This window comes from Pongo pygmaeus, chromosome 6 (assembly GCF_028885625.2).
Source record: "Pongo pygmaeus isolate AG05252 chromosome 6, NHGRI_mPonPyg2-v2.0_pri, whole genome shotgun sequence".
Classification (NCBI taxonomy): Eukaryota; Metazoa; Chordata; class Mammalia; order Primates; family Hominidae; genus Pongo; species Pongo pygmaeus.
This window is the reverse complement of record NC_072379.2, coordinates 40,980,008-41,004,223: the sequence shown is the minus strand read 5'-3', so window position 1 is coordinate 41,004,223 and position 24,216 is coordinate 40,980,008. Positions and strand designations below refer to the sequence as shown.

The window sequence follows — 24,216 nt, the reverse complement described above, 5'->3', positions numbered from 1 at the left end:
GGAATCCCTCGGGCCCACTCCCAGGACTTTGTTTCTTGGACTTCACGACAGCCGCCTCCCCAGCACAGCTCCCGCAGCCCGCACCCATCCACAGGGTCTCCGCGACCCTAGAGCTTAGGGAAGAATTGCGAGGGGCTGGGGGTCCCGCATGCGCGTGGAAGGGACGTACGCCCCAGGCCTCCACCTTCCTCCTGACCCCGGGGGTCCTTGGACGTCGATTCTCCGTCTCGCAGGGGCGAGGGCCCTGGGTTCGCAGTCAGACGCGGGCCCCTCTCAAATCTAGTGGCCTGGTTTTATTGAGGGGGGAAGGCACATATTTTCCAGGATTAACTGCCCCGCAACAGGGAATTTCGCAGGATTTCAGCATTTTCGACTCCCCAGGTGACGCCAAGAGGGTGGGTTCCGCTGTGCACGGTGGGGAAACTGAGGCTCGGAGGGGACAAGGCAGGTACTCGAGGTCACGCGGCTCCTCCGGCGGGCGGGAACGCAGGACGCGGAGTTGGGGCGCGGGCTGTGCGCGCCCAGGTTCGCGGCTCCCGGGGCTCGGCTGTCGCAGCGCGGTCGCCGCCGAGGACCACGGTCGGGGCGCGGGCGGGCTCCAGTGCGCAGGCGCGGCGGGCGGGAGGGGACGCGCTCCGGGCGCGCGCGCGGGGCAGCCGGCGCCCCAACTCCGCCCGCCCCGCGCCCCGGCGCCTCGCCGCCCGCCGCCCGCCCGCCCCGGCGCCGCCGCCCGCGCCCCGGCGCCCCGGGCCGGCGAGGGGCGCGCCCGCGGCCGCGGCCGCTGCATGGCGCTGAGATGGCGGGGGCGCCGCGCGGCGGAGGCGGCGGCGGAGGCGGCGCGGGCGAGCCCGGGGGCGCCGAGCGGGCGGCCGGGCCAAGCCGCCGGCGCGGGCTCCGGGCGTGCGACGAGGAGTTCGCTTGCCCAGAACTGGAGGCGCTGTTCCGTGGCTACACGCTGCGGCTGGAGCAGGCGGCCACGCTGAAGGCGCTGGCCGTTCTCAGCCTGCTGGCGGGCGCGCTGGCGCTGGCGGAGCTGCTGGGCGCGCCGGGGCCCGCGCCCGGCCTGGCCAAGGGCTCGCACCCGGTGCACTGCGTCCTCTTCCTGGCGCTGCTCGTGGTAACCAATGTCCGGTCCCTGCAGGTGCCCCAGCTGCAGCAGGTCGGCCAGCTGGCGCTGCTCTTCAGCCTCACCTTCGCGCTGCTCTGCTGTCCTTTCGCGCTGGGCGGCCCCGCCCGGGGTTCCGCCGGGGCCGCTGGGGGGCCAGCGGCCGCCGAACAAGGGGTTTGGCAGCTCCTTTTGGTCACCTTCGTGTCCTATGCCTTGCTGCCCGTGCGCAGCCTGCTGGCCATCGGCTTTGGGCTCGTGGTGGCTGCGTCGCACTTGCTGGTCACAGCCACCTTGGTCCCTGCCAAGCGCCCACGTCTCTGGAGGACGGTAAGTGCAGCCGCGCACCCCTCATCTGGTCTCGGACACACTTGCTGGGACGATGCTGGGATTGCCCGGAGTCGGGCGCGCTTTTTCCTGTGCGGCGGGTGGGGACACTGAGGCTCCGAGTGGGGGTGTGTTCAAGGTCACTCCTGCGAGTTGGGGACGCAGTCGGGGCTGGCACCCTCCGGCCAGGGCTCTCTTCAGAGTTACAATCCACGAAGCGCCCCTGGCGTGAAGTGTGGAGAGGGGAGACAGGTGTGGAGAGAGAAAGGTTTGGCCAAGGTCAGGGAGCTGATGAGCGGCCAGACGGCGGCCAGAGGGATCCGCCGGTCTTTTGCCGCACCCATCCCCAGAGAGGGACTGAAAGTGGGCGAGGAGAGCAGACCCCCAGGGCAAGCTCCAAGGCCGGCTCTGCGCGCAGCGCGGGGCTCTTCTCCTGCGCACTTAGAGCGCGTGCTGGGCTCGCCTCCCAGCCCTGCGGACCCGAGGGGAGTATATGGGTGGTGGGAAAGGATTTCGGCTCTTCCAGCCTTGCTGGCCACCCTACTGTGGACGTGCCTCTGGCCCAGAAAGAGTGGGGTTTGCCAAGGTCAAACACAGTCTAGTCCCTGCCGCTGCCACTCGGCGGTTGCCCTGACCCTGCCTTCTCTGCGCCCGAACTTTGTCACTGTCTTCCCAGTCGGGCGGGCGAGATGGTTGCAAGGACGGGGACGCTCTCTGCCTCCCACGGACTCTTCTGGGCCCTGGAGGAGCCTGCTCTTCCAACTGCCCGGAGGTGGACGTGGACCAGAGGTCTTTGCCCCACGGCGGGGCTTTGAGAGCTTCCCCTTGTGCCCATCTCCAACTGGCCACGGGGATGGGGCTGGGGAGATTTGGAAGACCCTGAGGAGGGTTTTGTTTCTGCCTCTAGCTGCAGTTTAGCAGGGGGATGGTATGAATCAAATGGAGTGGTGGAGCCTATCTCACGAAAGGAAGCAGTGGTGGGAGCAAACTGGGGAGAGGTAAGGGGTCGGAGGGGAAGCTGAATCCAGGGAGATTAGGGAAGAATAACTGGGGGGCGGTGGTAAGGAGTCCCACAGCCCGGCCCCAGGGGACCAGCACCCAAGGATCTAAGGAGGCATCCTTAGACGGTGATGCCGGGGGCAGCACACAGTCAGAGGAGCCGTGAGATGCTCAACCTGGCACAGGGATAGACACATCACTGGACTTGTGTCTTAGGGTCAGAGAGAGACCAGCATGTGCTCAACCCGTGGGCAGGGGCGGGAGGGAAGAAGATAGGAGTACATGGAGAATTGTCAAAGAGGGCGTCGGAGGAAGGGAGGAAGAGAGGAAGAGAGGTAGAGGTGAAGGGCAGAGGCACAAAAGGATGGCTAAAGGCTGAGGAAAGGGGAAAGGAGCCAGAGGACTTCATGTCCTGGAGGGGAAGGAGGCTCTTCCACAGCCTTCTGTGTGCAGCAAGTGGGCCTTGCCTGACCATTCTCAGGGGGCATTCCTGTATCTCCTACTGCCTCCACCCCCGATCTATCTGTTTAGCCTGGGCCTCATGCCGGCTACCACAGCCAGACCCGCAACCGCAAGACGGCCCCCCCAATCTGACCAGATGCCAGGGCAGCTCGGGAATAGGGAGGGGCTGAGCTTGTTCCCTGGGTAGGCCCAGGGATCCCAACCATACTACATTCTCTCTGTGTTATTACACCAGGGAGTCAGCTGGTGTAATAAAAGGCTGCGTTATTGTCTTTCTCTTTTAAAATAAAGACATTTCCTATATAGCCTCTAGTCATTTCTTTTAGAGAATTAAAGATTAAAAAAGAGAGAGGGGAGAGAGTCTATAAAGGAGTTTCTGGACACAGAGAACTCTGCCCCTCCCCCTGGGATAAGATGAGCCCCTGTGACTGTCACTGTAGTGGGGAAGGAAGCCCATCCTGGGAGCAAGGATTCTTAGGGAGCAGACATCTGGGTTTCTCTGCTAGCTGTGACTCCCTGGGCAATCCAAAGCCTTCCCTCACTGAGCCTCAGGTTTCTCATCTGTGTAAAGGGCAGAATGTCCCCCCTGCAGGGTTGTAGTGAAGGCAAACACTTCCTATTGGAAAAGCACATATTGGCCTCTTTAGAATGTTCTATTCAAGTCCACGTGTCTATACAGGTGGTAGTGATATTGACAAACACGTGGGGATCAATGCAGGGAGACTTACAGTGGGGGGAGCAGGGCAGATGATTCCCAGGGATTCTGTTTTCTAATTAGAGAATTCCAGGAGCCTGTGAAATCTGTCCTTAATGAGCTCTGCAATTTGGTGCTTGAGATGGTGAAGAAGACAGCACACACATTTACACAGCATTGATGTTTCTGCTGCTCTTCACTGCTTTACCATCCACCTTCTATTCAGACCTGTGCCACTGTGCAGTGCAGTCACTCGTTGAGAGCACCTTGTCCTCCATACTGAGTTTTGGGCAGGTAGTAGCTATGCTGGGCATGGAGTGGATGCCCCAAAGAGGATGAAGAATGGAGTGAATGAATGAAGGAATCTTTTCAGGGGATTTCCCTCACTGCATACATAGCAGGATGCTGCTTCAGAGTCTGAGATCTCCACGGTGATCTCCTGGTGCTGAGCCCAGTGAGCTCCAGAGTCAGATTAACTCCATGGGGCAAAGGAGCTCCCTCCCTTGAATCCCACCCCTTTCTCTGAGACCCAAATGCCTTCTTGTCAAGGATAGCCCCAAGGAGGCCTGGAAAAAGCCTGCACTTTCTGAGGCCTGGGTTCGTGTCCCTGCTCTGAGCTATGGAGAAAGTTCTTATGTTTTCTTTCTAGAGCCTTTGCCCCTCTGAAGCAAGGCTCTCAGGGTTCCCTGCAGCATTCATTGTTCCAGTTCTGGTGCACAGGGCTCTGGGAATGCAGCCTGGGTGCTTTGGGGCATCTGGTTCCTCTCCTGTAAAGCCCAAGCTGCCCCAGGACTCTGGTGGGCAGAGGAGAGAACGCTGAAGGCTAGTGTGCATGACTATTAGCACAGGTGGAATTGAGTAGCTAGGGCTTAGCTCCTCCCCCGGAGGAGTGCTTGATGCTGATGTCCCTGAGCAGAGAGGTCTTTAGGGCAAACAGCCTTGTTCCTACCTGGGCCGGCACTGAGGAGGTATCCATAAATATGTGCTAAGTGGCCAGAACTGAGTTCCTTTCCTCTCCCAGCCCCTTGCTTTTGGGTCACTGATTGTACCTATTTGAAATACAATTCATTTTTATTTAGCTGAGCACCTGTCAGAACTGAAATCATCCTGTTCAAGACATCCATGGCTGCTCACAGTCAGTAGGGGGCAAGGCCTGCCAGGGTGGGCTGAAGATCATGGGGGTGGGGTAGGGGTGAGTGCCAAGGAACATGGGGGATTAGGAAGGTGGAGAAAGGGAGACACTGGATGTCTGGGCTTGGCCCCTTGTGATGCCACTCACAGACTCAGAGAGCCTCAGAGGGAGCAGCTTGGAATCTTGGGAAAGAGGGGCCTGGGTAGGGCCCCAGTCCTTCCCACAGGGGTCCGCCTCCCACCCTGTGCCCTGCATTGCCTGGGGAGAACCAGGGTGCAGCACATGTGTGCAAGAGGAAGACCCGGTCTCTGCCAGCTCTGAGCTTCCTCCGTTTGCTACTTTACTCTGCACAGCCTCGAAATACCCACTTTTTGACCAGTGGGAATCAGGATATTGTATTTTTACTTAATTTTTTTTCTGAAGTAGTAGGGATCCATTGCAGTGTGCAAATTATATGCTTTCAATTTGGTTGCTTATCAATGTAAATGAAATACATTTCAGTTTCTGCCGAGTTCTTAGCTGTAGGCAGGATAATAGAAATCATGATTATCACGGAGAAATGGGAGTCAGCTGAAATTTCCCTGTGCAGCCCCGGTTATGTCTGAGCTCTGGTTCAGAACCATGGCTTGGTTGCTTGGAGGTGAAACAACCTAACCACAGCATGCAGAATCATAGGGCGCAAGGGCCCTGGATGACCTGGTTGTTGATAGCAAAGCTCGTGGCCTAGGTGTGCGCTGGTGACACCAATCTGCCAGCCCTCAGGCTGTGCCCCGCATGCCTTTGTGTGCCCTGTGCCCACTGCCCAACACGCTGTCAACTCCGAGTTAACCCCATGCCCTGCCTCCCTTTCCCTAGCCTCTCCCTGTGCTGGCCCCTCCTCTGGCTGGGCCTTCCTCCCCAGCTGGGATCCTCCTCCCCCACCAGCCCCTCCCACTGCTAGTCCCTCCCCTGGCTGGGCCCCACCTTCTGTGGCTGGCCCCTACTCCCCCACGGACCCCTCCTCCACTTCCCCTCCCACTGGCCCCCTTATCCTCGTGGCCCGCAGCCTGGTCCTGTCACCATGGAGTACCCATCTGCTGTGCATCCATCTGCCTTGGTGGAGCCACTGCCTACAGCGACATGGCTAGGGTTAGAGCCGGGTCAGGGAGGGTGACAGGTGGGGTGCTCCTCCTGGCACAGGGGTCAGGCTGTGTGAAGGCAGGGAGTGGGCTTCCCTGCCTCCTGCTGTGTGGTGGCCTGGCGACCTGAAGGTAGTCTCCTTGTCCTTGGTTGGACGTTCTTCCTGAGGTCAGTTTTGCTGCTGTCCTGGGCATGGCCCCCACAGTGTGCTCCTGACTCTGGCCTCAGTCCTGTCGCAGCCTCGCTGCTTCCTCCAGCTCCACATTGCCCCCAGGCCTGTGTTTAGTGTTTAGGGAGCAACAGTAGGGGACATCCATGCCCCTGGAACCTGCCCCCCCGCCGTTTTTGTTTTTCTCATAAGGGTGGGTGGTCCCCTGGTCTATTTCCCTTCACCCCCTGGCTTATCCTCCCTCAAGGGCAGTTAACTTTAACATAAAAAGCTTCCAGAATTGCCCCTGTCAGGGCAGCTGGGATGAGGGTGAGCAGGAAATGAGTCTAGACAAAAGAGAGGGAGAATGGTCCTGGCCATCGGGCCGGGGGCTCCCACTCACTCCACCTCTGAGGTGGTCCAGTGGGCCCAGGGGCTTTTCTCTGCCCCTCCACAATGTGCCCAGCAGGGGCTGCACTGTGGAAGGAGCCCTAGACACGTGTTGAATCTGGTCGCACTGATGGACAGTGGGCTGAGGGGCAGGGGGGCAGCTCCTTCACGGACCTGAGAAGAGCTGGGAGCAGACACGGGTGGAGTCTGCAGCTGCCGGGGCCTCGCTGCCTCTCTGTGCTGGTTCCCATGACCCCACGGTGTTTAGGTGCCAGGCTTGAGCTGGGGGCTGGGGTACCGGGAGAATAAGACCTCCCTTCCTCTGGGAAGCTGCAGTCTATTGGGGAGACCCTGGTCAATAACTCAGACTGTAGTCCCACAGGGCAGAACATTCAGGTGACCTTTGAAGGTGTGCACAGGGGACAGACCAGGCCTAACCGCTTGAGGCGGCTTCCCTGTGGACTGGGCGCTTAGCCAGGATCACTGGACCAAGCACAGGGCTGCGAGCGAGCGAGAGTAGTGGGGCAAAACCACACTGTGGACTTGCGCTTTCTCCCAGGAGCAGTGCCGAGTGTGGCCATCAGGAGGTGGGAGTGTGCTGGGGGCTGTGTGAGGACCTGAGGGGACCACTCAGCAGGCTGCGGTCAGTGGTGTCCACTTGCCACTGTCACCACTGGCTTTTAGAGTTGTTTGCCTGCCCTTTTGGGGCTCACAGTGGTTTTAGGTCGATGTCCCTCTCCTGTCACATCTCTGAGGTTGAGAGGGTCAGGGATCAACTCCTTAGGTTCACAGGTTCCTTCAGATGCCCAGAAATGTCCTTGGACCATTTCCTGACTCAGACGGAAGCTGGTGGGCATGTGAGGTGAGTGACTCTTCTGGCATTTCAGGGGCTGTAGTGTATCTGTGTGACTTTGGGCTTGGGATGATCCCCATGCCTCAGTTTCTCCCTCACCAAAGGGAACAGTAGCTCCCTCCTGTGGTTTTGTAGAACAGATACATCCTCCAGTTAATATGGATGGATTGTGTCTGGGAGACGTTCCCTGTCCTCCCCACACTGTTCTGGGCTCAGTGAAGTGGGACCTACCCCTTACCGTCACTTACATACATAGCTGTATGTAGCTGATGACCTACTAGTTAGTCTCTGACTTAGTAAAACTGAATAGTTGCAGCGAGGTGCTGGTCTTGATCAAATGTTGGGAGAGACCCCCAGAATGCAGGTGGCAGGCATAGTCTGTTTAGCCCAAGCATTCTCTGACAACTGTACTAGACACCCTGTGGAACAGCCCCAGTTGGAGGTGGCCATGTGTCTGCAGTGGAGGCCGGCATCCCTGTGGCCATCATGCCAGGCTGACCCCTTTTCAGCCAGGTTTTTGAGCCCCAAGCAGCATGGGGGCTGAAGTGGCAGGGGCAATGGTTTGGGCAGGAAAAGCAGCCTGGCCACCTAGCCATGTCTACATAACCCCCTTGGGGAGTTCACATGACCACAGGCTCCTCCCTTTACCCTGAGGGGCTGAGCAAGGTAATGGCAAGAGACCTTTCCTGCTCTCCATTTGAGCATATGAGTTATATCCATCCCTCCTCTTTGCATGAACATACACAAACACACATGCTCATGCATAAACACATGCTCATATACACGCATAAACACACACACACACACACACGCACATACCCACATAAAAACCCTCCCAGATGCATACACTCACACTCATTCTTCCCCTAAACATGCATGCACATAATCACACAGAAACACACACTCATAAACCAGTGCATACTCACACATCCATACCCACTTGTGTGCATGCACTTACACAGTCACATGCATCCTCACACTCATTTTGTACCTACACACTAGCTCACACACTCACAGTACACTCACAAATACATGCATGCTCACCCACTTATAGATTCACACACTCACAAAGCAATGCACATTTGCACACTGATGCACACCCACAATAAGTGCACTGATATGCACACTTGTAAACTAATGCACACTCACATGCTCATGCTCACCTACACTCACTTCACTGTTACTAGTATGTGGGTCTTTTGAGTAGATGTGCCATCCTGGTCTCTGAGGGAGGGCAGCCTGTGCCGTGGGTCTTTTGAGTAGATGTGCCATCCTGGTCCCTGAGGGAGGGCAGCCTGTGCCCTGTGTCTCAGCAGCACCACCACAGAGACCTGGGTTGAAACCCAGTTCCCGCACCTCCAGCTCTGTGACCTTGGCAATTTCAGAATCTGGCCTGTGAAGGGAAGCCAGGCTGCCAGCCTTACCTGCATCACGGAAGTGTAGTGAGGGCTGGTGGGAGGGCAGGCATGTCCACATGGGACTTGGGAGCTGTGGAGGCAGGGACCGGGCTAGGACTCTAAAGCTTTCCTTAGGGAAGGGAGTGGGGCTGCCTGCCACTCGGCTGTGCCCCTCTCTAGTGCAGGCCACAGCAGGCACCTGGGGGGGGGGTTGGGGGGTGGTGGGGGGTGGGGTGGGAGGCCTGCCTCCACCTCCCAGTCTTCCTGTTCTCCCTCCCAGTGTTTCTCCTCTGTCCCCTTTAACCCTTCAGCTCTCTGTGCCCTCTTCAGGCTGATCTGGGCTCTTTTCTCAGTGGAGCATGGGGTGTCTTCTGCAGTATTTTGCTAAGGGGGTCCCATATGTCCTCCTACCCCATGTGTGTTTCCCTCTGCCATGCAGAGAAGCCAGCCCCAGGAAGGATGTATGAGGTGTGGGAGAATCCCTGGGGGCAGGGCAAGGAGAATAGGAGCCCACTGCGGCAGCCTAGCTCTGGCTTTGTGCTGAAGGCAGCACAGTCCCTGGAACAATCCCATCTCCCTGGATTAAAGGGATGGCAGGAACTGCTTTGATCTCCAGGCTTTAGTGTTCGCTCTGCCTTCAGTTTGGGTTGGGAAGAAAGCCTGGAGCTGAGAAGAGCTGTCTGCTTCCCAGAGCTCGGATGTGACTTCGTAGAGCCTGAACACAGCTCTCTGGGTGGGGCCTCTGTGTGGGCATGTGCCTGTGTGCACACATGTGCATGTGGAGATGTGTGACTGTGTGTACACATCGTGTGTGGATGTGCATGTTTGTGTGTCGGTGCATGCCCGTGTGCATGCGTGTGTTCTTACATGTGCATGTGTTTCCATGTGTGTATGCTTGTGTGTGTGTGTGCATACAAGTGCAAGAGCATTGGTAACATTTAGAGGAACCTGGGAGCAGGTGGACAGGATGCTGCCAGCAGCGTGGTGGGGTCCCCAGAAGTGCTGGGAGCCCTGCACTACAGCCTCCGAGCCCTGCAGAGGAGAAAGTCCATGCTGGTAGCACATTCTGAATCTGAGCACAACTTTTTGTTTTGATTCTAAAAATACAGAGCAGCTCTTTTATCAGAGTACAGTGTTTCCTTGTTTCCTTCTCCGAAGTAGACTCTTCAGCCTTCGGGAAGTGGCTCAGCCTGAGAAAATGCAGATGCATGGTGCTTGGCTGGCCTGGCTCCCCGGTGCATGGCCACCTGAGTGTTCTTTTCCCCCTTCTTTTTTTTTGAGATGGAGTTTCGCTCTTGTTGCCCAGGCTGGAGTGCAGTGGCACGGTCTCGGCTCACCACAACCTCCGAGTCCCAGGTTCAAGCGATTCTCCTGCCTCAGCCTCCTGAGTAGCTGGGATTACAGGCATGCACCACCACGCCCGGCTAATTTTCTATTTTTAGTAGAGGTGGGGTTTCTCCATGTTGGTCAGGCTGGTCTCGAACTCCTGACCTCAGGTGATCCACCTGCCTTGGCCTCCCAAAGTGTTGACACTACAGGCGTGAGCCACTGTGCCCTGTTTTTTTTTTTTTTTTTTTTTTTTTGGAGACAAAGTCTCTCTGTGTAGCCAAGGCTGGAGTGCAGTGGCATTATCATGGTTCACTGCAGCCTTGAACTCCTGGGCTCAAGTGATCTTCCTGTGTCAGCTTCCAGAGTAGGTGGAGCTACAGGAGTGCACCATCATGCCTGGCTAATTTTATTTTTTGTAGAGATGGAGTGTCACTATGTTTCCCAGGCTGGTCTTGAATTCCTCTGCTTAGGTGATACCTCACCTTGGCCTCCCAGAGTGCTGGGATTACAGGTGTGAGCCACCATGCCAGGCCCTGAGTGCCCTTTTCTTACTGACCTGGTTCACCTGATTACCGTCCTGCTGCGTGTGGCACACCCTGGCTCTGGTGGCCCCCACTTCCTGGGAGCATCGATGCTTCTGATGGTTGGGGAATTGTTGTTTACACAACAGGTGGCGTGAGGCCCAAGGTATCACATGTCCGAGTGTGGAGATGTCAGGCACCCACTGTGGACAAAGAGGATGGCCACTTTACAGCAGGGCCGTGCCTGGGACAGAGCCCCCCGCTGCCCCCTGCTGTGTGTCTCTAACTGTGGTTCTCTGGCTGGCTCTTGCCCACTAGCCTTAAGGACTCACTTGACCTCCTGTCCCTGGACATGGTCCTTCTAGTGCCCTTCCCTCACAATTGGACTCAGTGCTTTCTCGATAAACCTGTTTAATACTGCATTCTGTGCCCCCTGTGCCCCCCACCTACCACACAGTCTAGAGCCAGGTCTGGAGATCCCAGCCTGTGGCCAGCATCCACGCTTTCCATGTGAAGTGTCACCTGGTTACACTCCAGGAGGGCTTCTCTCCCAGCCTGTGGGGGCACCTGTGGGTTTTCTCAGCTCTACTGTCCAGTCTCTGGAAGCAGCATTATTGTAGTAAGCATGCAGCTGATGAGGGCGAGTCTGCTTAGGAGGATGGTGGAAAGTTCAGGAGATGCCAGGCAGTTGCAGGCCTGAGCCGGGAGTCAGGGCAGCCTGCTCTGGAACATTCTGCTCTAGAGCATTCTGGTTGGTCACCTCGGTGTGCACCATGTGCCAGCCAGTGCAGCGAGCCTGTGCTGGAGCCATGCTCAGTGGCGATGCTCCCAGAAGTCATGAGTGCCTTTGCCTTCATTCCCCTATGAGAGGAATAGCCTCTTCTTAAGAGAACGCATTGCCTTTCTGAAACAACCGTGGCCTCAAAAAGGGATCTTAAATACTTGTTCGTTGAACTTGTTTTCTGTGACAGCTGTTTTCTCAAACCCTACCTGCCCTGCAGTGTCAGTGATTAACTGAGGGAACACAGTTTAGGAAACATTGGCTTAGCCTAAAGATTTTGAAATATCTCTGATAGTTAATTTTTAAAAATCTGTACTGCAGACATCACAGATGTTTCATGAGCACTGATCATGTCCTGGTGCTGGGTGGGATCTCGTCACTGGCAGGGTCCTGTTGGGTGGGTACATCTTTTTTTTTTTTTTTTTTTTGAGATGAAGTTTTGCTCTTGTTACTCAGGCTGCAGTGCAATGGCGCGATCTCATCTCACTGCAACCTCTGCCTCCTGGGTTCAAGCGATTCTCCTTCCTTGGCCTAGCCTCCTGAGTAGCTGGGATTACAGGCATGTGCCACCACGCCGGTCTAATTTTGTATTTTTAGTAGAGATGGGGTTTCTCCATGTTGGTCAGGCTGGTCTTGAACTCCTGACCTCGGGTGATCCACCCACCTCAGCCTCCCAAAGTGCTGGGATTACAGTGTGAGCCACCACACCTGGCCCAGGTGGGCACATCTTTTATGCTAAGCGCCTTGGCTTCAGTTTGTTCAAGGGTCAGAAATGGGCAGTGCCTGAGAGCTCAGCTGATGGTGTGGCTCCTTTTGGTTGGTGTCACAGGTGCTGTGGGTGGGTGGGGGTGGACAAGCTGGAAGTGGCGCTGTTCTGAGGTTCTGGCGTTACCCTCTCTGGGAGGCTCAGATGGTCACCGTGTCATTCATTGATCTTCTGGGCAGGGATGTGTTGAGACACGTGGGGAGCGGACTGTCTTTGATGGGAGCTGTCCCCAGGGTGCTCTACCACCTGGGGGCTTGCATCTGTCTTCCTGACTTCCCTGCCTTGTTCTTCACTTTCCTGCTGGTGTCCTTATGTCAGATTCTACCAATGCTTTTTCCTTTCTCCCTCCTAAGCTGACCTCGTGAGTGTGCATGACCTGGGAGGAGAGGCTGGGCTGGCTTGGAGAGGGGCACCATGGAGGAACAGGCTGCATGCGGCCCTAACACCCCCTTGGAACTGAGATGCCAGTGGTTACACAGGAAGCACCAAAGATGGCTGCTTCTCCAGGTCCCCGTGAGAATCCTTTCCCGGGTCTGTTGAATATAGCTTCACACATTAGAAACCTGATGACGGGAGCTCAGGGAGAGCCTGTCAAATTATTTTTTAAAAAATTGTGTTATTTTATTTTTATTATGGAAAATTCAAATATACACAAAAGTAGAGAGACCAGCACAGTGATTTCTTGAGTACCCATCACTGGCTCCAACAATTATCAGCATTCTGCCGGCCCTGTTTCAAACGATGCTAATTCTAAAACGCTTTTATTAATTCAAACACCAGAAGCTAACAAGCAATTACGTTAATTTAAAAACCTGCTTGTATGAGACACTGAAGAAGCAGCCACGGTTTAAAGAGAATGACGTCACACCAGCACTCAGCCGCTGGTGAGCACTGTGGAGTGACTGAGTGGTGTCCACTGGGGGCTGAGTCAGGGAGGGGGACAGAGGGACCACCCCACCATCCAGACACCTGGGAGATGGCAGGCTGATCACAGTCTGGGAATTTACCAATGAGAACATGCCCAGTGCTGTGCGGGGAGCAGTTGTGTGGAGTCAGCTTCTTTGCTGGCCTGTGGCCCAAGTGCTGTTGGTTCATATGAGAAAGCACTCCCTCCAGCAGGCCCCCCACCTGTGCCTGCACTCTTGCTCTGCTCAGGAGAGGCTGGTTTGGAGGACTGTCCTGCAGTGGTTCTCCTGTCCCCATGGATAGTCTGAATGCCACCCAGGCTGAGAGACTGTGCTGGGGCAGCCCGGGTGATGGCATGTTGAAAATGGGAGCAAATTCAATGGGGAGGTTTTCATACCCAATAGGAGTGATCCTGGGGTAAGAAGGGACCACCCAGACCAGTCCAGGGATCAGGAGGCTGCTCCGTAAAAGGAGGGAAAACCCTCTGGGCCGAGGTTGCAGTGAGGGTTGTGGGTCTGAGAGCATGCTCTGCCCAGAGCTGTGGCATGGCCGGGGCGTGTGCTCCCATGTATGTGCATGGCATGACAGGTCAGAGATGAGTCCAGGGCTCAGCGGGTCTCTTGTGTGCCAGGGAGGTGGCGCTCCATCCAGAATCTGGGATGATGGGAGGGTCTGCCTCACGGGGACTTTGACTACAGCCTGATTGTGGGTTGTGTCAGGCAGTGGGATTAGAGAGAAGTTGGTGGCATAGGGCTGTCAGGGGCAGGGCCTGATGAAGGCTTGAGAAGGACAGAGAGAGAAGGTCAGAGGACTTGCAGGTTTGGCTTGGGCAGTGGCACCTGTCTCTGGAGGGGAGGAAGGACAGGTACCTGGGGATGTGGGATGATGATGTCAAATTGGGATACTTTCTCAAAGGACTATGGGACGTTTTGGGTTGGGGGAGGGGCCCAGGGCTCCTCCAGGGTGCTAGTCTAGTGACCACGAGTGGTGTCTAGCATGAGGGATGCTAGTCCAGTGACCCTCCAGTGTCTGATGATTTTCTCATGGTTAGACTGGGGTGTTGGTTTTCAGCAGGAGGCCTCAGAGGAGTCAGGGCACATCTGTCAACAGGACTCATCATGGCCATTGCTGGCAGTTACCAGCTGGCTAAGGTGGTATTGGCAGGTTTCTCCTCCGTAAAGGTTTTCTGTTTTCTCTTTACTCTTCCTTTTCCATTTTATGCTTTTCCGAAGGAAGTTACTGTACTGAGCCCATACTGAAGGAGTGGGGAGTTTACCTTCTTGAAGGTGGAGTAGCTATAAATGATTTGGAATGCTCCAAATTTTTGCCTATTCGTCTGTTATCCTTCATTTATTTTTTATTTAATCATTGATTTATATTAGTACTGATGTTTATTTTATACTTTGGGTTACAATTCAGTACTGCTTTGTGTAGCTGAAATTGTTCCAACTTTGGCCATTGGGAGCTCTTTCAGTTGGCTCCTGTGTCCTTTGACATACCCCCTCCCCATCATTTGTGTGTATGTGTGTGTGTGAGACACTTGCTTTACTTTCTGGCCTTGCAAGGTGCTCCAGGCCAGAAAGAAATATTTGCTTGATTAGCAAATATTTTCTCTGCCTGAGCCCAAGAATCAGTCATTTCTCCAGGGAGCCCCAGTTCCTTTTATTGGAGAATTTTATTAAAGACCATTACCTAGCCTCCTCGTGTCCTCGTTGCTCCTGGGGAGCTATTGCTTCTAGTTTTCTCTCATTAGGCAGAGCTAGAACATATATGTGCACACACATTTCTATAAACGTTTACATATGTACCCGTCTGTGAATTAAGCCAAACACGAGTTCATCCTGGTGCCTCAGAGTCTAACCTGCCTCCCATAGTGAGGAGCTGGCCCTGGTGATGTTTTCAGGTGGTGCACAGTCAAGTAGAGATGCCCCAGGGCCTGCAGACAGGTCCTGCTCCTCCTGGTTGCCTTTTCTGAGCATGCTGGTGCTCAGTCCAGCAGACTCCCTGGGAAGCCCTTCTCTTCCCAGCTGTCTGGCTGAGTTAATCTGGCCCATGAAGATTTCTTCAGCGTGTTTCCAGGTGCTGGCTCTTTGGCCTTTGGGGGCTTTTTCAGTTGGCTGCTGTGTCCTTTGACACACCCCCATCATTGCATATGTGTGTGTGTGTGTGTGTGTGTGTGTAACACTTTCCTTACTTTCTGGCACTGCATGGTGCTCCAGGCTCACCCTGATGCCTCAGAGTCTAACCTGTGTCCCACGCAGTGTCCTTTGTTGGGTTTCTCCTTAGGTCTCCTTGATAAGCTCATTTGGTAGGTACTACAATTGCCACCAATCTGCCTATCTGGTGGATGGAGAGACTGAGGCACAGTGATGGTGCAGGCAGAAGGCAGGGCTAGGGCAGGGTCTGACCCTGGTGAGGACACCTGGACTCCTGTCCTCGCTCGCAGCCCAGCACAGCCCTTGCTGGGATGAGGGCCCGAGAGGGTGTCCATACTGGGAGACCAGCAACCTGGTACCACCCAGGGCCTGGCTGGTGTGGGCAGCATGTGGCTCTGGGCCACCACGTGGTCAGGGAGCGTGGTGGTGGTGTGCAGATGGCCTGGGCCGGGCCAGGGTTGGATCCCCTGCCGCAGGAGTGGCCAGCGGACTATGGTGGGGAGGCCGCCTCTCCCCCAGGCCCCTGCAGCCCCTGGAGCCCTCATCTCTGAGTAACTCGTGGTGACCCGAGCCTGCTTTTCTTGTCATTGTGACATGTGCTAAGCCACATTACATTGCCTTGCCCCTGGGACATGCATCTTTTGGATCTAAATGCCCCTCTAGCCGTGAGTTCAGAGAGCTTCATGGAGAGAATCGAGAGTTCCAGACCTTGGGGACAGGTTTGGAACTCTCAATTCCAACACAGTGGATGCATTTGGTGGTTGAGGATGCTCATCTGGGAAAATGCAGGGGCGTGGGTGTCTCGGCGGTGAGCCCTGTGCTCATGGGCAGGTGTGGGGCACTTGGCAGACGACACCCAGCCCTATTGAAGTGTCCTTTCTGCAGCAATCCCTTCTCAACCACCCTCCTCCGTGGGGTTTTTTTTTTGAAGGGAGGCAGTGCCCAGCTCCTAGAGGACTGGGTTGTTTGACGGCGCTTTTCCTTTCCAGGGGCCATGGGGGTCTGAAGCTTCCAGTGGGAGTGTTGGTTTCACTGGTGACAGTGCCCTTCAGATATCCCAAGGGCAGGTAGTGATGGTTCCCATTCTAGTGCCGGCAGATTGTAGTTAACAGAAATGGGGAGGCAAGCTAACGAAAAGAGAGGAGTGGCTGATTCCCTCTGAGAAAGGGTTCCCTGGGCCCTGGGAGGGCTTGCAGGGGCACCTCCATGTAGTGCAGAGATGAGGGGGACTGGCCACCATTCCCCCCAGCCTCCACGGGCTGCTACCCCACACGGAACAGCTCTGATGCACATGGGGAGGGTCGGTCATCTTGACAACTGACCCGCCAGCTGTGCTATGTCCCCATCCCCCATGGTCTTCTTGTCATACACTTGTAATCTAAGCCCATTGTGTTCCAGGAGGAAACCAGGGGAGAAAGGAAGCTAAGATGTGGAAAATCTCCAAGGGAGGTTTTGTTGTTCCTAATTATCGTTTTTGTTTTAAGGGCTGGGGTCCACCTGCCTTTCACTTCCTTTAGAAAGTGAGTGGTGGCCTCCTGTGCAGGCTCCTCCGCACGCCTCGCTGGCTTAGCTCTGGCAGCTCCAGCGCCCCATGTGTCCGATGGCCCCTGGGTCTTCCAGCTCCCTGCTCTGGCCCTGACTCTTTCCAGACATCCATGATGTTCGGTGATTCTGAGCACTGAACACACCCTAACATGCTCTGCGTTTTGTTTGTGGAAAAAGCCAGATCTGAGTGGTATCCACACCATGATGACAGCTCTGTCAAATGCACCAAGAGGGAAGCTAAATGGCCGTGTTCAGGTCCCGTGGAGATCTTCAGGGTCATAGTGGAGATTTCAAGGTCACCTTCTTGATGCTCAGGGTCTGGGAGAGACCATCCTATTGGATGTCTTGCTGCCTTCTCTGACCCCTCATAGGTGACAGCCATCCCGTGTCTGGCCTGCAGAGGGTGTGGTCAGGGTGGTGCTGTCCAGCAGGGGCAACCTCCTGCCTGTGCCTTTGCCAATGTGTGGTGTTTAATGTCGTCAGCCCCACAGGGTCAGGTGGGGGTGTGTCTGATGTGTGTGGGGAGCTGTGCTGGGTGAGGGTCAGGTCCCCCGTGGAGGTGTCAGGCAGAGGATGGCTGTCAGCTCGGGCCCTGCAGATTCGTGTTCCTTGTCCTCCCTCTGTGTCACCTCTTTGAGAGTGGCTCTGATGTTGTTTCCAGACTGCATGTGACCATTGGTCCTAGGTTTGTTTTCCAGCCTCCTGATGGATGTGCCTTTGAGGCTATGTCATACACCTCAGGTTTGAAGGTGCTCCAAATCTGTCCTCTCCCCTCCCTGTGGCCCCTGCCCCTGGTCAGTCTCAGCTCTCCCACCTGCTCCTCAGCCCCAGCATCCCTCCTAGAGCCGTCTGGGGGCTCCCATCCTGCTGCCTGTAGCTTGGCCCGATCAGGGTGACACCTATCTCTCCCGTCTCATGGGTCTACTTCCTGGACTCTCTTGGCCCCCGTCAGGTGGCAGCTGCTCCCCACACTACTGTGTGAGTTTGTTTTTGATTTTAGTTCTGTTTCATAGTGTGCAGCACACATTCACATGTGGGGGTGTTTGTGGTTAATCCATGTGGAGCAGTGACAGCTGGAGCCTGCAGGTTTCTGCTCCCTGGGAGACAGGTAGAAATGCCTGGGCTTAATCAGACATAGAAATACTCCAATTTTGCGAGCGACCAAGGGACACCCGTTTCATACAATACTTACAAACTGCAGCCCCTCTTCAGGGCCTCTGGCAGGACATGCTGTGGCCCTGCATGGCTCGTCAGAGTTGCCTGTGTCCAGACCCAGTGGTCTGCAAGATGTAGAGACAGATCAGATGAGGAGACCGGTGGCAGGCAGTGGGGAGCGGGAAGTGATTGTGGAGGGGAACCCTGGGTCAGGCTGGTGCCAGGTGCCTGATGCCTGGGTCGGAGCCTGGTCCTGAGCCTGGAGTGTGGGTGTACTGCTAGCGCTGGCTCCTTCTCAGGCTGGCCCCTTCTTTGTGTCTCATCTGTTGAAGCTGAAGTGGGGACAGGACTAAAGGAGTGTGCAGAGACTGGGCTCTGGACACTGCGTTTCCCCATCTTGTGCTGGTGCTCATTGTGTCCCCAAATCAACATCTGGGCTGTTTTTTTTTTTTTTTTGGTGAACTCACCTTTCCTGAATCTTTCCAGAGGAGTTTGTGCAGGCTTTGTGGGAACAGCCACTCTACACATATGTATTCTCCAGGGGTCTTGGTTTTCTGAAGCTGCTATAACAAAGCACCACAGACTGGGTACCTTAAATAACAGAAATGGAGAATCTCACAGTCTGGAGGCCAGAAGTCCAAGATGAAGCTGTGGGCAGGGCTGGGCTCTCCCAAGACCTCGTTCCTGGGCTACAGACAGCCGTCTTCTCTCTGTGCCCTCACAGAGTCTTCCCGCTGCCTGTGTCTGTGTCCTCATCTCCCTTCTTATAAGGACACCAGGCAGATTGGATTAGTGTCCACCCTGATGGCCTCATTTTAACTTAATTGCCTCTGTAAAGACCCTGTTTTCAATTAGTCACATCCCAAGGTCCTGGGGGTTAGGACTTTATGCATTTTGGGGGACACAATTTGGCCTTGACACTAGGCCTGGTTACTCCTCGTCTCCTGACATGCTGTCTCATGGCCACCCGGACAGGGTGAGGATGAGCTCCTGCCTAGCTGACTCCCTGTGTCCCTGGCCCTGCGCTGTGGGTTTGGCCCGGGCGGCGTGGCTTTTGGAAAGTTCTTGCTATGTTCTCCGGGTGGCCTGGGCCCTCTTCGTGTGTGTGGGATGTCAGGCTCCACATGTTGCCTCCTTCTGTCCCTGCAGCTTGGCGCCAATGCCTTGCTCTTCGTCGGTGTGAACATGTATGGGGTCTTTGTGCGGATTCTGACTGAGCGTTCGCAGAGGAAGGCGTTCCTGCAGGCCCGGAGCTGCATCGAGGACCGACTGAGGCTGGAGGATGAGAACGAGAAGCAGGTCAGTGGCTTGGGCCAGTCAGCCTAGAGGGGTTGACTGTGGGGCTGGGGAGGTGGAGGAAGCTGCCTTCCTGAGCCTCAGTTTACCTCATGGTGACATGGGCCACAATTCCCAGTGGTACATGTTGGTATTTGAGGCTGTGGAGGAGATGCCTTGAGGTTTTATAGTTAGCAAATGGACAGGCAGGCTGGGTTTGCTGCCCATGGAATAGTGCTGAGATGGGGCTGCTCTGGGGACAGCATTTGGGCGCACAGACTTCCGGTTGCAGCTGGAATAGGTCAGCTGCCCAGGGAGGGCAAGGCAGGTCCTGGCTGGGCCTTGGGTGAATGTGACCGTGCAGGTGGCCCTGAGGCTCAGTGTGGCCGACCCCAGAGCACACTGGCACTTCTGGAAGGCAGAGATGCCCTTGTGCTGGGAGTTGTAGAGGGGTCACGGTGGTCATGATACAGCACCCACAGCCCTTGGGGTTCCTCCAGTGGCCGACGTCACCCCATTTTCAGGATGAAATAGCCACGAGGGAAAGAGCAGTGGCTTGGAAGGAGCCATGCCTAGGTTCCCACCACCCTCTGTGACCCATCTTCTGGGCTCCCTATCTGCTGCCTGGGGCCTGTGCCCAGCATGTGGGCTTGGGAAGGACCATCTGGGAGTGCTTAGGATAAGCCTGGCACATTCCAGGTGCCTTCACTGGAAGGATCTAGACTCTTCCCCAGCCTTGGGCCTTACAGGCCTCTGCGACACCAAACTGCTGATGTCTCAGGCCTGTAGCTGACATATGGGATCTCTTTCTCAACTGTATGAATACAAGGTATTATACCAAATATAAATGTAAAAACTCACAAACACATTTCATGTATAGACATTGTTATGATCCCTAATAGTTACAATAAAAGTAGGATATAGTTGAGAAATAGATCACATATGTATATTTAGGTGGTGTGTGCGTTGCCATCTATGTGAACACGTAGGAGGGCGTGTCCATGTGGATGATATGTGGGCAGTGGTATGTGTCTGTGTATATGTACATGTGCATCCCTGGGGAGATGCATGTGTGGATATGTGCACATTTGCCTTTGCCTCTGTACATGTGTGCATGTGTGTCTGTGAATGCTTGTGCTCATGTGTATGTGTGCATGTGTGTGCCTATCTATACATCTGTGTGGTTGCATGTGTGTGTGGCTTTGTATTCATGTAGATGTGTGTGTCTGTGTGGGCATGCCTGTATGTCTGTGTGTATATGTCTGTGATATGCAGGGATATGTGTATATGTGTGTATGCCCATGTGTTGATGTGTTGTCTATGTGTGTGCATGAATGTGTCAGTGTGTGTATAAATTGAGCATCTTTCGAGGCTGAACCCTGAGCATTTTCTCTTAGACCAGAGTCAGTAACACTGGGAGAGATATCTCCTTTGTGCTTTCTGGGAGGCGTATAGCCTTATTTTGTTACCTCCATAAGATCCCAGAAATGAATCTTTGGAAGCCCTGTTCTTCCCTTAACTACATCCTCTGTAGTGGAGAAGGCAAAGGCTCTTTTCATGGGCCCTGCTTGTGTGCATTTCCTTTTCTTTCCTCTTTTATCTCCTTCCCATCTCCTTTTCCATACCTTCCTTTCCTACTTCTGTGTTGGTCTTTTTTCATTTATTTTCTGACACTTGCTGTTTCTCCTAAGGACTCTCTTTCCTCCCAGTATTGTCTAGTCTAGCCTTTGCTGCTTGATGTGCAGCATTTCACTGGGTTTTACAGCAGCTCTGTGAGCAAGGGATTTTTTCCTCAGCCCTATGGAGGAGGCAGTCCACACTCAGGAAGGCTCAGAAATGTGTCCAAGTTCTAACTGCGGAGTGGATGTTCTTAAGCAGGACATTTTCAAAATGTCACCCAATCTAGTTAACCCAGCCAAATGCTATTTATTGTTCAGATTTTGTCTTTATGTGTATTTTTCCCCACGTGATTGTCATTTTGGTGTACATATAATTTTGTTTTTTGTCTTTTTGCTTACCATTTTGCACAGACATAGCTACTGGTGTGATAAATGTGATTTAAAACATCTGCTTATTCTTCCCCTTAATGCATGTTCTGCAGTGTTCTCAGTGTCTGACATTTAGATACCACGTTCTAAAAGAGTTTTTTTTTCACGCATATGAAGTATTCACCGAGGAACATTTTTAGCAGTGTAAATATGTCATTTCTCTCCCAAGTTTCTGAGGTATTTTCCCAAACTTGTGCTCTTTTACATCTTTATAAGTGATGTCTGCTTACACTCTGCTCTCTATAGCAGCCCAGGCCAACCACTGCATCAGCAGCAGTGGGGAGCCTGTCAGAAATGCAGATTACCAGGCCTCACCCAGCCCTGTAGGTGGGAAAGCCCCCGGGGTGGGGCCCAAGGGGGTCGGGGTTCTGATAAGCTGCTCTGCAGTCCCTGTCTTTCTCCCCTTCTCCCTCTCCTTCTGCCTATTGGTTTCCACCTTTCTCCCTCCCTGCCTCCCTCTCTCTCTGTGAGGACTTGGCACCTCCTGTTTTCCCTGCCCCTTTCTGTTTACTAAGGCTGACGGTGGCGACTCCTTCGTGCTTGTTCACCTTCTGTATTTCTTTGTGACTAGTACGCTCCAACCCTCTGTCCTGTTATATTCTGACTTTCCTGGCAGTCGGGTGAACTTCTCACTGTATAACAGAGACACTGATGCCTCATCCCCACATTTCCCCAGGTCTGTTTCTCTAGCTTTGCTTTTCCTTGTGTAAAATTCAATCTTTTATATTTTCAAATGGAAGGATCATTTTCTTTCATGATTTCCTCTGTTGCTTCATAGCTGAGCTGATGTTTTGACACATGAGCGCTGATTGAGGACATGCCTTCCCTGACTTTACTAAGTGTATCCTCAGACCTCAGCTGTCCTGACTTTTGCTGTATTTTTTCTGTTGATTCCCTTTGAGCCTGCAGGGTTGTATCTCACAATAACTGTCTGCCTAGATGGGCTGGTAATCAGCACTCAGGTTCCTCCTGGCCACCTGCTGCCCGATGTCAGTGCAGGGAGCCTTGTCTCTTTGGGATGGCAGAGGGGAGCACTTGCGGCCCAACAGGGCCCTGCCAGCTCTTGGGTCTCTCACCTACAGAGGCACTTTGCCCCTCAGCATCTGCCTGGAGACTGCCTGGCCATCCAGAGAGCCTGGAGGTGGCCATGGCAGCCCTGCCCAGGCCTCACGTGTGTCAGCATGAAACACCAGTCTCCTGAATGACAGGTGAGGGAGCCTTACCATGTGGCTAGTCATGAGCATCTGCCTTTCATGTTTTAATTCCATTCATGACACATTTCCATTCAGCACCTGTTCCCAGAGCCTTCTCCAGCGACTTGGACCGTCCAGGCAACACAACGGGTGATGGGAGAGGATTGGGGGATGCACTGAGGTTCTGAGAGGGGATATGGGAGGATGTGACCTGATTCTGTGGGGGGATCCAGGGAGACACACCTGGTCCTGGGAGAGGATCTGGGTGTGGACACACCCCGGTCTGGGAGGGCTTCTGGGTGGATGGATGTACCCTGGTCCTAAGAGGGGATCTGGGGGACACACCTTGGTTTGGGGATGGGATCTGGGGGGGGACACAACTCAGTCCTGAGAGGGATTCTGGGTCAATGCACCCTGGTCCTGGGAGCCGATGTGGGCATCACTGGTAGGAGGTGGTGGAATGCAGGGCACGTCCAGAGGGACTGGAAGATGGGGGCTGAGTGAGGTCAAGTTGAGGGGAGGCCTGTGGGCAGACTCCGAGCCTTACGCTCCCATGCACAATGCTTTGAGGGAAATCATTTCATGTCCTGTGACCTCAGCTGGAAGGAGATGGCTTGACCGGTGGAGAGGGGGGCAGGGCTGGCTCCTGTATTTCTGTGCTCACAGAGGGGAGCTCCTGAGCCTAGCAGGAAAGAGACATCATGAACACGTTTTGAGGGTCAGTGCACAGGTAAGTGCGTGGTGGCAGGGGAGCAGACACGCTGGGGAGTTTGGCGGTGGTTTTCTTTTTGTTTCTTCCTGGGGGATGAATGCATAACTCAGAGGCACTGTGGTCAGCGGCTTTGTGAGTAGGGAGAGCATTGTGCTCAGTTTACAAAATAGGAGTTTGGCTCAGGAGGCTCAGAAAACACCTCCCAGTGTGGACAGTTCTGCACTTTATGGCCCCCACTGACTGCCTGGGTTTGCAGGAGAGCACAGCAGGGGACCGCTGTTCTGAAATGCAAACTCCCAACATTAAAACTCCTTATCCTGTCCCAGCTGAACCAGTTTTGTTCCAGGATGGGAACTGATGGAACAGATGGAGATGGCTGCAGCAGCAGTGCCCTTGCTCCAAGCCTCCTGGCAGTGCCAGGGGTGGAGGCCACCGGCTTTCACGCTCTTCTCCACTCTGTTTATGCATTGGATGCCTCTGTTTCCCAATGCCAGATCGTTCTTGCCCAGTTTGATAAGTTATGTTTTGACACCAGTAGTAGGGTGTGCTTCATCTTAAGCCCTGGGAAGCACCTCTCAATTTCCTGACTTATGATGCCAGTGTTGGCTTTTACCAGCCAGGATGCATCCCTAGGTGCTCTGTGCCTACTTACTGCTAACTTTTGCAGCAACCCATGAAGAAGGTGACAACAGATACAGACACTAGGAGCTTTCTCCTTCCCCTCCTGTACTGTTTAGTGTCAATAGCCCTGCGGTTGCCCTGCAGAATCTTTGAGGCTTTAAGGGTCTGGTCTGCTCCTGCCGAGGCAGGTGCCAGTCTCAAGGGGCGAGGCTTCTGCCAACATTCTTACGAGGGGAAATATTACAGTAGCTGTCACTCTCCTTCCCTCCACCTTCTTAGGGCAGCCCATAGAACAAGAGGCTCTGGAGGAGAAGGGTGGGGTGGGGATGGGGGGCTGTTTCATTGGACTACTTCCTGTCTGTCTGGAAAGTTCTCTGCTGTACTTAGGAAAGGTTTACCTGAATTGTCAGTGTGCCTGAGGCTGATTCCTTTGGGGGGATTTGAATGAGCTAAAATGACCCCTCCTCTCAACACAGCAAAACAAAGAAACAGAACAAAGGGTCACGCTGGGCCCCTGCCCTTCATCTGTCCTTGCCTGCAGGGTCTGGGCGGAATAGAAGAAGGTTGAGGTACTAAGATGTT

General features: G+C 54.5%; 1 protein-coding gene across 1 annotated transcript in view; it reads left to right on the top strand.

Moving 5' to 3' along the window:
* Nucleotides 1-796: 796 nt before the first annotated feature.
* ADCY1 (adenylate cyclase 1) overlaps nt 797-24,216 on the top strand; it is a 147,450-nt gene continuing 124,030 nt past the window's right edge. The window contains exons 1-2 of the mRNA XM_054494800.2: nt 797-1,435; nt 18,935-19,084. Coding sequence (XP_054350775.1) covers nt 797-1,435; nt 18,935-19,084 — 789 coding nt within the window. The remainder of the gene's footprint in view (nt 1,436-18,934; nt 19,085-24,216) is intronic.